Genomic DNA, 13,119 nt, shown 5'->3' on the forward strand with positions numbered 1-13,119 from the left:
TGTCTTCTTGATGCAGCTCCCACCGGGGAAATAATATTGATATTTATAATTAAGGTATACATGACAACACTGCAAGAAGCTGAGGCCAAACAATCTGTACTAGCGGAAGCCAATTGGCTTCGGTTACAGTTAATTCAGCTTTAAATATTTATTGAACTTTACATTAAAGTACAGAGAAAGTGATTCAGGACAACTGTAAAAACCGCTTTGTGACAAACATGGTGAAGAAGAGATCAAGAGGACGGCATTCTAAACATTAGCCTGCAACCACGCTAGCATCTGGCGGCTAACATGCTAAAACCCCTGCACGCTAAAACATTAACATGCCGAGATACAGTAGTTTCGAGAGCATGCGCGGGGCATGTTGACTGGTTCGTCTGAGCGTTCAGGTCCAACAGAACCCGAGGACCAGAGGTCACACCTGAGGTTGTCAAAGTTGCTGGCGCCGATAAAATGAAAATACTGAGGCTTGAATCTGGTCCCTCCTGGTGTTGTCCTACTAGTTATGATCTAGGCCAAAAGTCTTGGTTATAATAAATATTAACAATCATTTTACAATCGTTCCTCACAAGGGTTAAATCATGCCAGCTAGCCAGGGTGGTAGGAACAGACCAATGGTCCCCAGCAGGCACACAATGATGAACATCCACAGGAAGATGCGGTCGATCACCATTGCGACGTACTTCCAGTCTTCCTTCACCTGCATGGAGAGAACAGCAAAAGATACAATAAGCAATTTATTTCCAAATGTCCCTTCCGACTCTCTGTTCTCAACTTTTGACAGCCGCTATTATGCGATAGGAAGTTGTGCCCTTTTGATTAAAATGCCGCTGGAGAGAATTTTGGTATCTTTTTCATATTCACCAAATTTCCCAAAAGCAATTATTAGAAATTATTATGATGATATTAGCTAAGAGAAACACACCCTCAAATAATTTCAAAGAGCAAAATCTGCATGTGAATGCAGGGCGAAACTTAATCTCACCGGTCTTGAAATGAGTCTCTTTTTTTTATCGACCTGCACCAATATTCAAACCTACCAAATAATTGGCTTGACCAAAATGTTAGACTGAAAGACAAATTGCTTTAGAGAGTGTGTCTGGGTGGCTGCTTCCAAAATATTGCCGCAAGAAGTCAAACAAGTGCAAAAACATTTTTATACAAATTGGAGCTGATATTGTCTGGGAAAATCAAGGTACATCTGAGATGAATTGCTGGGTTACCACTCGGCCGATATAGAGAGACAAGCAGGTACGCTCTCATCTACACCTCCAGAATGAAGAACCAGCAATTAACCTCAGCAATTTACCTGCAGGTCCCCGTACAGTGGGAGGAAGCCGAAGTGCCCTGAAAGAACCCACGCAGGCACGGGAAGAACAAACAGACTCTGCTGCCAGCGTGTAATCTACGTCTAAAAGAAGAAAACCAAAACAGTGGAGCGAGGATTTCACGATAATGCTTACACTGAAGTCTGCATCCTCTGCCCTCAGATGGTCTGCGATGTAGTGCACTCCCTCCAGGGCACGGATGATACTTGGCGAAAGCAGGAATGCAGAGTCTGAGACTGCATCTCCTTTAGTCGTTCTGTTGGCTGCATCGACCCGTCCTCCCGCCAGCTGCCTGCTCGACCCCTCCGGCCGCTTCTGACTGTTCGAGGGGTTTTTCTGCGGCTGAGGTGGGGTCGATTCCGGAGGTCTCGGCGAGGGAGGTCGGAAGGAGAAGTAGGAAGTCAGCGTCCCCAGCTCCAGGTCCTCGTAGCTGCTCCTCTCGTGGTCCTCTGACATGGTGCCGTCCATCAGCCAGTTGGCAGAGGTGCTCAAAAAGTTACCCGATTTGTACCCGGCTACCCGGCAGCGCCTGCGCTCAGCCATGGCCTCCTGCTGGAGCAGCAAGAGCCTCCGCCGGCGGCCATCCGGGGCCGGCCGCCGCATGAAGAGCCAGCGTGGGATCAGATCCAGGAAGACCGAGTGGACCCAGCGGGGCATCTTGTGAGTGCTGGGCGAGCGGTGGTGCACGTTGAGCACGAACACTGTGATGACGATGGAGAGGGTGACGAAGATCATTGTGAAGAGGAGGTACTCGCCGATGAGCGGTATGACCAGGGAGGTGGACGGTATGATCTCGGTGATGAGGAGGAGGAAAACGGTGAGGGAGAGCAGCACGGAGATGCAGAGGGTGATCTTCTCGCCACAGTCGGAGGGCAGGTAGAAGACCAGGACGGTCAGGCAGGAGATCAGCAGGCAGGGGATGATCAGGTTGATGGTGTAGAACAAGGGCAGCCGGCGGATGATGAAGAAGTAGGTGATGTCCGGGTAGATTTCGTGGCAGCAGTCGTACTTCTTGGTGTTGTACGTCCCCACGGCGTTGATGATGGCCCACTCGCCGCTCTCCCAGTAGTTGTTGAGGTCGACCGTGTGCTCGATGCGCTCCAGGTCGATCTTGGCCTTGTCGTACGTCCACGAGCCGAACTTCATCTTGCAGTTCTGCTGGTCGAAGGGGAAGAAGGTGACGTCGATGCTGCAGGAGCTCTTGTAGATGGCGGGAGGCACCCAGCGGATTTTGCCCGTGTGGAAGAGGTGAGCCTTTGTCATGTGGGTTACGGCGAACTCGCCATCTGCACTGTGGAAGGAGACAGTGGAACGTTAGCAAGCGGGCCGAGGTTGGCTAATTGGGAGCGGCGGGAGAAAACTCCCAATAGGCCCTTTTGCATGCAGCTGGTGTTCGGGTCTTGGCACTGGGCACAGCTGACTCGATGGTGTAACTAAAAACTCAGGTTAGGGGTTTATTGGAGATGAGCAAGTTAAGCTAATATAAATTCTGGTCGAAGTCGAAGCTGTAACAAACAGTAACGCATGCATTGCAGACTTACACAGTAGGGTTGTAATTACATGGTTATAAAGGGCTGCGAACCTAAATAGGTCAGGCTGAGGGGAGAATCTCCAGAACTTTCTCTTTCTTTGGAAAAAAAAAAAAACAAAAAAAATTGCTCCTCCATTTTCTGAAAAAAAAAAAAAGCTGTGCCATGTAAAGAAAGGCGCTGCGATGCCCCGCCAATTATCTCCTCCGGTAACCTCCCAACCCATTCACTGCTGTCACAGCGATAATAGCCGAGGCGACGAGTCCTTATCATTTCATCAGTCTCGCACCTTTCTCTGTTTAATTTTAATTTCACTTACAGATTCATGATTACACCGGCTTGACGGGGCAATAGCTTCCATCATCAGCGCGGAAGAACATTTTCAATATCCACACAAAAGAGGATTTGGCAGACACCTTCAAAAAGCTATCTTCAATAGTAGCGAGGATTATCATCAAACAAACACCGCTGTAAACTGAGAAATAACCCTAATGGAAATAACTATGACCTAACGCTTTAAACAGGATTTTTGCCTTGCGTCCAGCAGATGGCGCTATTAATACCCCATAATTAAAATTTTCCAATTTAAACTTGCCCTGAAGGACTTCCAAAAGTGATGCAGCAACTCCTGAAAGCTCTCATCAAAGGAATCGGTTATCTATTATAATTATTCTTAATCAGTGTTCCTCTGCAAAATGGTACAGGGTGGGATTTAATCAGGCCACCCAGAGAGAGAGTGACTTGCCGGCTCATTGATGAGGTCGCGTGAAGGCAATCAGTCTTACTTGTTGTAGAGGACAATATCCGGCACCCATATGAGCTCCGACGGCACCCTGATGGATGTCACGTTGTCGTAGTCGGACGGCCTCCAGCGAAGCTTGTAGTCGTTCCATTCCTGTGAGGTGCAGACAGACAGACAGACAGACAGACAAGACAAGACACGCGGTTGATGTTTGAGCGGCTGCCACCTTTAAAATATGTCGTAGTCGTTGGAAAACCAAAAACTTTTGTGGATTTGCAACCCAACCTGCTTCAGCCACACGTTGGTTGTCATCATCTGGTTCTTCTCATCCTGATGAGCAGACAGACACGGAGGCACACTTTTACTTTCAAGGAGCATCAACAGGCAGCGAATCAGTGGCAGAGTGTCAGAGCACAGCCAAATTTAGACCTGCGACAACTTTGCTTCAACACTCCATCAAATTGAAGTTGTTTTTGCAACATGGGTGGGTGCTGGTAGCAAACATGGTTGGCTGTTTGTTTGCTTTTTACTTGTGGTACTGAATTAATACAATTACAGTACTGGCAAAATCTATGAAATCAAGTGTCAACAAGTTAAAAAAAAAAAAAAATGACACTTAACCCTGCGTTTACAGCCTCCTGTCATGTAATAACATGTAATAACATGACATTGTTGCTATGAACGTGAGGAAGATTTCAGCGAGGATTCTGCGCCATTCGTGAAAGGAACGATATTCAGAATTGCACTTGGTGGGAGCCACGGTTGGCTCAGGATGCGTCGGAAAACAATGTGAATGTTCATGTTTGAGTTTTTTTTTTTTCAGCAGCATTCTCGAAAGACAGTCTTTCAGTTCAAAAGGTTTTGCCTGGCACGACCATAACACTTGTAATTTTCTTCAGGTAAATCGGCATTGCTGAAAAAGGGTCTCACCACGTCGATGAGCTGCGCTATGGACAGTCCGAACTTGACGATGACGACGTCCGAGATGTTTGGTACGGGTCGCGACCACTTGTTGTAGCCAGCGAAGAGCTTCTTGAAGAGGTCGTCCTCCGCATGCGAGTGCATCTTCCGGTCACAAAGAACTGCAGACGCACCAAAAAATTAAAGAAAAGAAAATTATAGTCCATTTGGAAAAAAAAAAATCTTGAACAACTTCGAGGGGAAGCAATGAATGTTGAATGAAGCACAAATCTCTGTGTGACATTTTAATGTTCGACCGGCTTTGTCGGCCAGGTTTTGTTGCTGGCTGGCGATCAGCGCGGGGATCAGAAGTGTGAAGGAAGCTGGGATCACATCGATGGGTTTTTCATCCCTGTCTCGTCTAATCCTGGCGCTAAATCAGCCGTGATATTATGGATTCGGTGGAAGAGGCGAGCTGTTGTGAAGCTTTAGGTCCCCCCCCCCCCCTCCGCTTCTCTCGCTAAAGTCGCATTGATTCTTTTCACATCTTTTGGATCTTTTTGATCCGAGCTCCCCGAGAGGGTCGTCTACTAAAATTTATCGAGGCAAGCAGCAGCAGCAGCAGCAGCAGCAGCACCGAGGGAGTTAATCCTTCCCCCTCTTTTATCTGTGAGATGTTATTACAATGCACGCATAAATCAAACTTTCTTTTTTCGGAATATGAGGTCCGTGCAAGGCATTGTTCTCCTCCGGTGTGACTCTCATGGAATGAGACAAGGATCCCTTCCCTGTAGGGGGGGGGGGTCCGCTGCCTCCGCCTTCGCCTCCGCCTCCACAAATGTTGTCAGAGTCAATTACACACATCATTACTCGCCGGCGTTAAGCAGAGGTGAGCTAATTTCTCACTGCTGAAGGGTGTTTATTGTCAATGTGTCTGTCACTCTGCGCCGCAGCTGATGCGTGAAGCAATTAAGTGACGTTAGTGGTGGAAGCTGCTGACAGTGTGTGTGTGTGTGTGTGCGCTTTTTTTCCTTTCAACTTCTGCATCGGGGGCTAAGTGGAATACATGGTCTTTGATACATTGGATCACAACGGTTAAGCTTCCCATGAAAGCAAAGCAACGGTGGCTCCATTTCCTCGACCCCTAGAATTGTGCAATACCTACATATCGCAATAATAAACTGGTAATGGAGACACCTAAACTTCAAAAACCTCTCAAACATGGCTAAAGGGATTTGACGCTCTGGTTAGGTGGTTTTCAGACGTATATCGATATGGAGGTACATGTGTCACATGTGTCACGGGAACACTTTTTTTGCATTTACAATCTTGCGAGACGCGATTACGGCTTGTGCGCTTCACACCATTCAATGGAAACACCTGCAAATCGCGATTGTGTTTTGTCGAAATTTTAGAAATATCGCCTTTATTTCGCGAAAAACTGTTATGGAAACATAGCTAGAGTGACATCTTGGGTTAAAAAATAAAAACATCTTACATGCTACGCTAGGCTAGGCTACACTAGCTTTTTCCTCCAGCTTATTACTTTTCCCTCAAAGAATTGTGACATGTATTTAGATGCATGTTTACTCAGTAGGTTAAACATGTTGGAGGACAATAGCAGAGTCGCTAATGATAGGAGCTGGGCTGTCGGTATTTCTTAGCAGTCTTTGGTTGTTGTTGTTGTTGTTGTTGTTGTTGTTGTTGTTGTTGTTGCTGTTTGTTTGTTTTTGTGTTTGAGGGCAGCTTGCAGCAGTCGCATCCCGATTTCGTCACAAATGAAACAGCCCTGATTAAACGCTGCCAAGACTGAAAAAAACAACGTTTCCTCTGGAGCGTTTCACTGTGAATTAACGAGCTTTCAGACTTGAAGGAGGTCTCTCTATCAAACTGACGAAACACAGGATCCAAATCTCAAGAGGATGCTGTTTCGTCGACTCACACCGGCTTCAGACGTCATCGAAATCTTCCAGCGCGATTCTCCGGTCTGACAGCATGAGGGTGCTGTTCAACCCATCGAAGCGTGCCACCGAGCAGGAGCCTAAAACAAGACCTTGAAGCTCCATCATGTGGCGCTGCACTCACGGTCACTTAACCGAGGCCACGTCATTAGCTGTCCAGTCGTGATTTGTGCATCTGTTCACCACATTGTTCGAGTATTTAAGCCGTGCAGCCGTCTGACAAACCGCTGAAGTGTAAGAAGGTGAAGGTCTTTGCAGGGTCGGCTCAACCCCAATCACTAAAATGGACCGTTCCTCATCTCAGTTATTGTTTCTTGGCCAAAGGTCGGATATGACTTGTGAGATATCAGTGCAGAAATGTTTTTTTTTTTTTTGTTTTGTTTTTTCAGAATTTTGGTGGCGAATGATGCGGATGAATGCAAAACCACCGAAGAAGAAGACAATTTAGGAGGTCACAGTCAGTGCAGCTAAAAGATTAGCATTGATGCTGTGCTAATAGTTGTTTTTATCAACCATTAGCAGGAGGAACCAAAAAAGAAAGCACTTTTTTCAGCTAAAATGATTTTAGCTATTTAGTCTATTTATTTTGTGGCTCCTGACTGACTTCAGCAAGAGTTTAGCTAAGTGTTCTTTGGCAACTCATGCCGCCTCCTCACACAGACAGGAAATCTCAAACCATTGCTAACTTTTTGCTAAAAAGAAATCTAATTGGTCCACTGTGATCATGACTGATAGCGGCCCAATCGCACTCCAACTTTTGCCCCCCCCACCCCTTCAACAGAGGAACCGCCAGCGAACAAACGTTCCATCTGGCTCGGCAGGTTACGGCAAAATTATTTAGTGGCTTATTTTCTATGTATTTATTCGTCCCTCTTGGAGCTCTTGAAGATGTTGGGATTGAACATGTGCAGATGCATTAAGACATTTGTGTCTGTTTTTTTTTTTTTTTTACTGGGCGGTAGTGGGAGGGCAGGTTCTCCCTGGGGTAAGTCATATAAATTCAGAGTCAATTCAGCCGTGGCACTCCTGGGCTCTTCCATCCACCGGAACTAATTTCATTCTGGCAAACAAGCAGACACTGGAGGATTCCTATCTGCTCATCTGACAGTCAGAGCAGCGCTCGCTCATCTGCCTGCGCATCAGGGAAGGGCCAGATGTTGCGCCGGGCTTGAAAAGAACGAACGGGATGGAGAGATGGAAGCGGCTCTTGGGTGCTGTAGATCAAAGCCTCCTGCCAGCCAAGATTTGAAACGAGATGACACCTCCAGCACCCAGCGCCCAGCCCAGTGAGCCATGGACGGTGACTGGAGCAGATCCAGGCTCCTCTTGGCAGCAGGTGGACGGAACGCTGACCCGTCTGCTCGGCCCGAGTCAGCAGCTTTCCCGCTTTCCTCAAATTGCTTAAGTCAAACGCTTAAGTTCACTTAAAAAATAGTGCAGAAGCTGCCATTAGGAGGGAGCTGGGGCGGGGTTGGGGTGGGCTGGGTGGGGGTGGAGGGGGTGGGGGGTAGGTTCAACTGAAAATTGTAAGCTCCAGCCTGCCAGGGTATTAATAATCAGCGTGCTGGCGCTGAATCAAACAGCTGACATGCGAATCGCTGAGGGGAAATATGTACATGGTGCACCGTGCGTTGCACCTTGATTGCGTTTTAGCAAAGTCACATCATGCAAGTGAATACACACACACACACACACACACACACACACATACACACACACACACACACACACACATATGCACACTGGAGCTGCGAATCTCTCCTCAGATCTTCTGACTGAAGGAGTTCTTTCAAAAAAGGTTGTTTTTTTTTTTTTATTTGACATTGGAAAGACTTTTTACACCATTATCCCTATGATTTTATTCATTAAAACTGCCAAGTGTTTCAAAAGGAGCCGGACCTGGAAGTGCTGCTTTATCCAAGTAGCTGTTCCATTGAAAAAAAATAATCATAGGATGTGATGGAGGGGTAAAAGGTCAACGCTTCACCAAAGTTTATTTTACAGGTTTTGCAATACATGTGAATTGAATGGGGGGGGGGGGGGGGGGATTCAGCCTTGGCAGCTTTGGCTACCTGTTTTGTTTTTTTTTCAGAGTGATGATTTGTCTAATGATGTATTATGACGGTGGGAGTCCAGAGTGGAGGCTCAAGTCCAGCAGGTGTGAGGTTAAAAAAAAAAAGAAGAAAAAAGTAAGATAAAAAATGTTCATCTCTTTGTGAGCCAAGCAGCTTGTAAAAGTGTCACATGCAACCCTGTGCGCTACACCTTTACTTCCAGTATTATCTTGATTGCTATTATTTTTAAGTCGTGCTTACCTGCGTCAGTCCAGATGAGGGAGCAGAGAAGAGCCGCGGCGGCGCAGAACAGGTGGTTGCTCCCCATGTCGCTCTCCGGTGATGCTGCGCTCCGTCTCGGTAACACAGCGATGTGCGCGCCAGACGTGTCATCTTCGCGGGCGGGGAAGCATCTCAGGGCGGCCCTGGGCGCCCGGTGACACCGGCTGGAGCGGCGGAGAAGGAGGAGGAGGAGGAGGAGGAGGGCGGAGGCGGAAGCGAGGAGGTCCCGTGCGACGGCGCGGACACTTCGCTTAGAGCGCGGCTGCTGCGCTCCGTACGCGCGTCCGTTGAGCGCACAGCCGTAGTCTCTCCATGAAATGCCCGCTTTGGAGGAAGGTTATGATCAGCAGCTGGCGGGGTCCGAGGAGCAGCGCAGTGCAGATCCAACTAGAGGGAAACTTTCACGGGGGGGGGACACACACACACACAAAACTCTCCACAGGTCCACAGCTGCTCCGGTCGTGGTCGCTGCATCATCCAGTGTGAGACGATCCGGACTCGTCTGAGCTCTTACATCTGCCACCTGTACCCCCCTCCCTCCCTCACGACCCCCCCGCTTCCCTCTCCTCCCCACCCCATCCACCTCACCCTCAGAATTAACTCTGTGTGTGTGTGTGTGTGTGTGTGTGTGTGTGTGTGTGTGTGTGTGTGTGTGTGATAGGGATTTCCAGTCTGATGGAGTCACACAGGCAGCCGCTAGAGGGCGCACTGACTGATTCACACTCTGGCTCCTCCACAATAAAATAGACGATAAAAGAAGCAGTAGAAGAAGAACGAGGGCAAGCCAAACATTGCGGAAGAACAATCAGGAAGGCCAAGAGGTGTTACAGAATGTATAATTTATTACGTGATTCGTTTAATTGAAAAACATGCTTTTGTTTTGTGGCTGGCAATCAATTCCTTTTCATGCTTTCGCTCGATAATGAAAACGTTTGATCAGTAAAAACTTAAAACAGGAATTTTTTTTTCTCTCTCTCTGTAAAAAAAAGAAGATCTGAGCTTAGTTGTGGATGTTCTGCATGCAGCTGTCGAAACAAGAAGGTTCTGAGAGGTTTTGGATTTATTCCTTTAATTGAAAAAGTTCTCTGAAAATGTACATTAACTTTCCACCATTTGCTTTCTGCTCCGGCTTATTTCTCCTTAAACACTGCTATATTTGAAACATATGCATGTTTTTGCAGCATTCTCCCCTTGTATTGCGTGATGTTTCTGCCCAGCTCTCCCTCACCAGGCCTCCATCCTCACCCGGGAACCAGGACTCTTTTGCTTCCTTCAGACGAGATGAACGCAACTGTTATGTTTGCTCTCTCTCTCTCTCTCTCTCTCTGTCTCTCGAATGCGGTTCATAAAATACTTGCAGCTTGGCGGAAAAAAAACCTGGACCACAAACCGTGGCAGCATCCGACCTCAGTGAATTCCACAAATAACATCAGGACGGAAAAATGGAATGTTGCTCCTCTGTGAGGGTCTGCGAGTGGAAAAGGGGGTCTTTTCATCCAACAGTTCGCTTTGCGTCCTCATCACTTTTGCTTGTACCCCGACTCCCACTGTTCTGTTTTGTGCGTTTTTTTTTTTTTTTTCTTAAGCTTTGCGGTGCTTCCTCCTGCGCACATTTACAGAGACGCCCTTCAGCTGTCGGGTGAAGGCGGCGTGCAGGGCCTGCGACGAGACCTCCAGCCGGTGGGCGACGTCGGCCGTGGCCCGGAGCATCTCCTCGAAGGCCCTGGACTCTTCCCTGAGTCTGGGAAGGAAGGAAAAAAAGGGAAATAATAATGCAGGGGGTGATTGTCAACGTGTGGGATTTCTCTTGCAAAGTGGGAGATTCAAAGTGAACAATTTCAATTGTTTTGACTGAATTGCAACAGAAAATCTGTTGACTTCCTGTTTTATTTTGCAGCTCTTTGCTAATCTGCATGCTCCCACTTGACACTTCCTCCCCTGGTCTGATTGGACCTCATGAGTTTCACCTGCTGCTTCTGCTCACTTTCACCTCAGGCTTGTTCCCTGGACTGGTGAGTATCTTCTTTCTCGCTTCCTTCATGATTATTCTGACGATTCTGCACTGAACCTGCTGCACTTTGTCCCCAGCCTCCACCTTATTTCCAAAAGTTTTTTTTCCAAATTTGCAACAAATCAAGGTCCAGAATGTAAAATGTGGCTTATGGTTTTTATATTGGTAAAAGCTCAACATACTGCCCATAAATACATTAATATACTTGCAGTATAATAAAAGTAATTTGGTTTTCCTACCCTTAGAACACTTCTCATATATCTAAGAATATACGTAGAGCATTAAGGGTCTTGCTGCTCGTTAGTCTTGCGACGCCATTAAGGAAGCTTGTCTTACAGTGGCCTTAATATATAAAAATGTGTTTCCAGGCAAATACTGGGCTCAAAAATTTCACATACTGGACTTTTTTTCACTGGAAAAGTGAAAGAAAAAAGTGCAACTCTCCCTGAATGAAGAGTTTCAATAAACAGAGCAGCACTCTTTCACACCTCTTTGGATAATAATAATCCGATTCAGCTCCCCTGGTCCCACTCACTTCTTCATGCCGCTGATGATCCCCGACACGTCTCCCTCCAGCCGCTGCTGCAGGTCCTCCTCCGCCTGCTCCACCGCCCCCCGGCAGCTCTCCTGCTCCTCCCGCACCGCCGCCACGTTCTCGGCGATCACGTCCCCGTAGCTCTGACCCCCGACCTCCGCCTCCACGTACTGCTCCAGGTTGTCCACCACGGCCCCGTTGGCGCGCTGCAGCGCCTGCAGGAAGCCCAGCTCCTCCCACTGGGCCCTGGGCCGGCGGGTCGCCGTGCCGAAGCGGACGGAGCAGGCGTCCGGGCCGCCAGATTTGGTCCGGACGTGCCAGGGGAAAACCGCAGACGGGAACTGATCTTCTTCTCTGCTCCTCTCGGGCTCGTCGCCGGCCTCCTGCAGGCTGCCGTTGGCGGCGGCCGCCACTGACGGGACGTCGAAACCTGAGCCGCCGCCGCCGCCGGCACCCCAGTCGCCGCTCTGGCAGAGCGTCGGCGTCACCATGACGACCCAAACCAGGACCTGTGGCGTCAGGCAGCGAAGCATCTCGTGGGCCTGGGGAGCAGAGCAGGTGAGTGAAATGTGAGCTGGGACATCAGGAGCATCTGCTGAAACTGTTTCATCTCTCACAACAAATCTCACCTTTACAAAGACCTTTGAAGGTCCCAGGTCAATCTGAAACTGAGGTGTCTCCACATTAGCCGTATTTATTTCATTGTTTCGCCTGGTCATGAAATCATTTTGTCCTTTGCTGCTTTTGCCTATTCCACACTCAAAGTGTATTTATTGTCACGTGAGCAGTAGGAAACAAGTTTTCTCTGACAATGAAACTCTTACTTTGTTGTCCAGATCCCAAATGCAAATGAACAAACAATGGTGCAACAACAGCAACAGCAAAGCTAATTATTGGAATCAGCACTTTGGGATGTAAAAAATTGCGACTGTATCTCACCGTCAAAGCCACAGACTGAGGTGCTGAGATCTGTCCAGTGGTCAGGAAACAAAAAAATTAGAACAGTAAAGTCCCTTGACCCTCATTTTCCTCCTTTTTTGATTCACTGTCCTCAAAAGCAAAAACCTACAAAAATTGTGTCCAGCACAGAACTTTTACATTTGTTTTTCCACTCAGTAAATCGTCCGGGTTTCATTATGAACATGTAACATAACAGTTTATTAGGAAACTGGAGTTTGAACATGACGGCTCAAAGCTCAAATATGCCCCATGTCTGCACGCGTGCGCGCGCACACACACACACACACACACACACACTGTCTGGACTCATTTAATGTTTCCTGTCAGGAGCTCTGCGTTCAGTTGCTGCGCCACATGTGAGGTCACCCCTTAAAGTAAACAGGGCTGCTGGGTTGTTGAGGTCGGCCCGCAGCCGTCCTGAAATAAACATCATTGTTTATTTTATTGTCTTTACGAACCAGTGGCGTTTGCTCTGTGTCGATTCCGTTTGAATTGCTGGTTTTTAGGTCGTGAGATGCAGTGATTTTTGGGAGGCGCCGTGCAGCTCGCAGCCTTTTAGAGACGTTTGCCAGATGCAGGAGAGCGGCGGCTGTGTGTGAAAGCAGACAGTGATTGTTGCTTTTTGACGGGAAGGCACAGCCAAGAGAAGCCAGAGAGCCTTTAAAAACTTGTTAAACAGCTCTTGGATCTTCATTTGTCATCCAGCTGAAGACTCTGGCACCATAAATTACCCCCGCCTAAAACAACAATCCCTCCATAGGATCCAGCAAACGGAATATTTAGCCCTCTGTTTGCAACCTCTTGAGGAAAAAAAAAA

General features: G+C 47.8%; 2 protein-coding genes across 2 annotated transcripts; both read right to left on the reverse strand.

Moving 5' to 3' along the window:
• Positions 1 to 133: 133 nt before the first annotated feature.
• Positions 134 to 9,195, reverse strand: chrna2b (cholinergic receptor, nicotinic, alpha 2b (neuronal)). Its single transcript, XM_076015884.1, has 6 exons — positions 8,776 to 9,195; positions 4,530 to 4,681; positions 3,885 to 3,929; positions 3,643 to 3,752; positions 1,464 to 2,619; positions 134 to 700 (listed from the first exon to the last, which is right to left on the reverse strand). The coding sequence occupies exons 1-6, from the start codon at positions 8,840 to 8,842 to the stop codon at positions 575 to 577; spliced, it is 1,656 nt and encodes a 551-aa protein (XP_075871999.1). The 5' UTR covers positions 8,843 to 9,195; the 3' UTR covers positions 134 to 574.
• Positions 9,196 to 9,848: 653 nt separating this feature from the next.
• LOC142881545 (uncharacterized) lies at positions 9,849 to 11,908 on the reverse strand. Its single transcript, XM_076015886.1, has 2 exons — positions 11,343 to 11,908; positions 9,849 to 10,537 (listed from the first exon to the last, which is right to left on the reverse strand). The coding sequence occupies exons 1-2, from the start codon at positions 11,873 to 11,875 to the stop codon at positions 10,378 to 10,380; spliced, it is 693 nt and encodes a 230-aa protein (XP_075872001.1). The 5' UTR covers positions 11,876 to 11,908; the 3' UTR covers positions 9,849 to 10,377.
• Positions 11,909 to 13,119: the final 1,211 nt, after the last annotated feature.

This window comes from Nelusetta ayraudi, unplaced genomic scaffold (assembly GCF_046127955.1).
Source record: "Nelusetta ayraudi isolate G7.1 ecotype Tasmania unplaced genomic scaffold, CSIRO-AGI_Nayr_v1 ptg000202l, whole genome shotgun sequence".
NCBI classification, from domain to species: Eukaryota; Metazoa; Chordata; class Actinopteri; order Tetraodontiformes; family Monacanthidae; genus Nelusetta; species Nelusetta ayraudi.

Bases quoted from the DNA above. Each gene is read 5' to 3' on its own strand.
- LOC142881545 (XM_076015886.1), bottom strand. From the start codon at position 11,875: ATGCTTCGCTGCCTGACGCCACAGGTCCTGGTTTGGGTCGTCATGGTG. The intron at 10,538-11,342 runs GTGAGTGGGACC...CTTCCTTCCCAG, and splicing joins ATCATCAGCGGCATGAAGAA to ACTCAGGGAAGAGTCCAGGG.
- chrna2b (XM_076015884.1), bottom strand. From the start codon at position 8,842: ATGGGGAGCAACCACCTGTTCTGCGCCGCCGCGGCTCTTCTCTGCTCC. The intron at 3,753-3,884 runs GTTGGGTTGCAA...TGCACCTCACAG, and splicing joins CCAACGTGTGGCTGAAGCAG to GAATGGAACGACTACAAGCT. The intron at 701-1,463 runs GTAAGCATTATC...CTCTCCATGCAG, and splicing joins CAGAGGATGCAGACTTCAGT to GTGAAGGAAGACTGGAAGTA.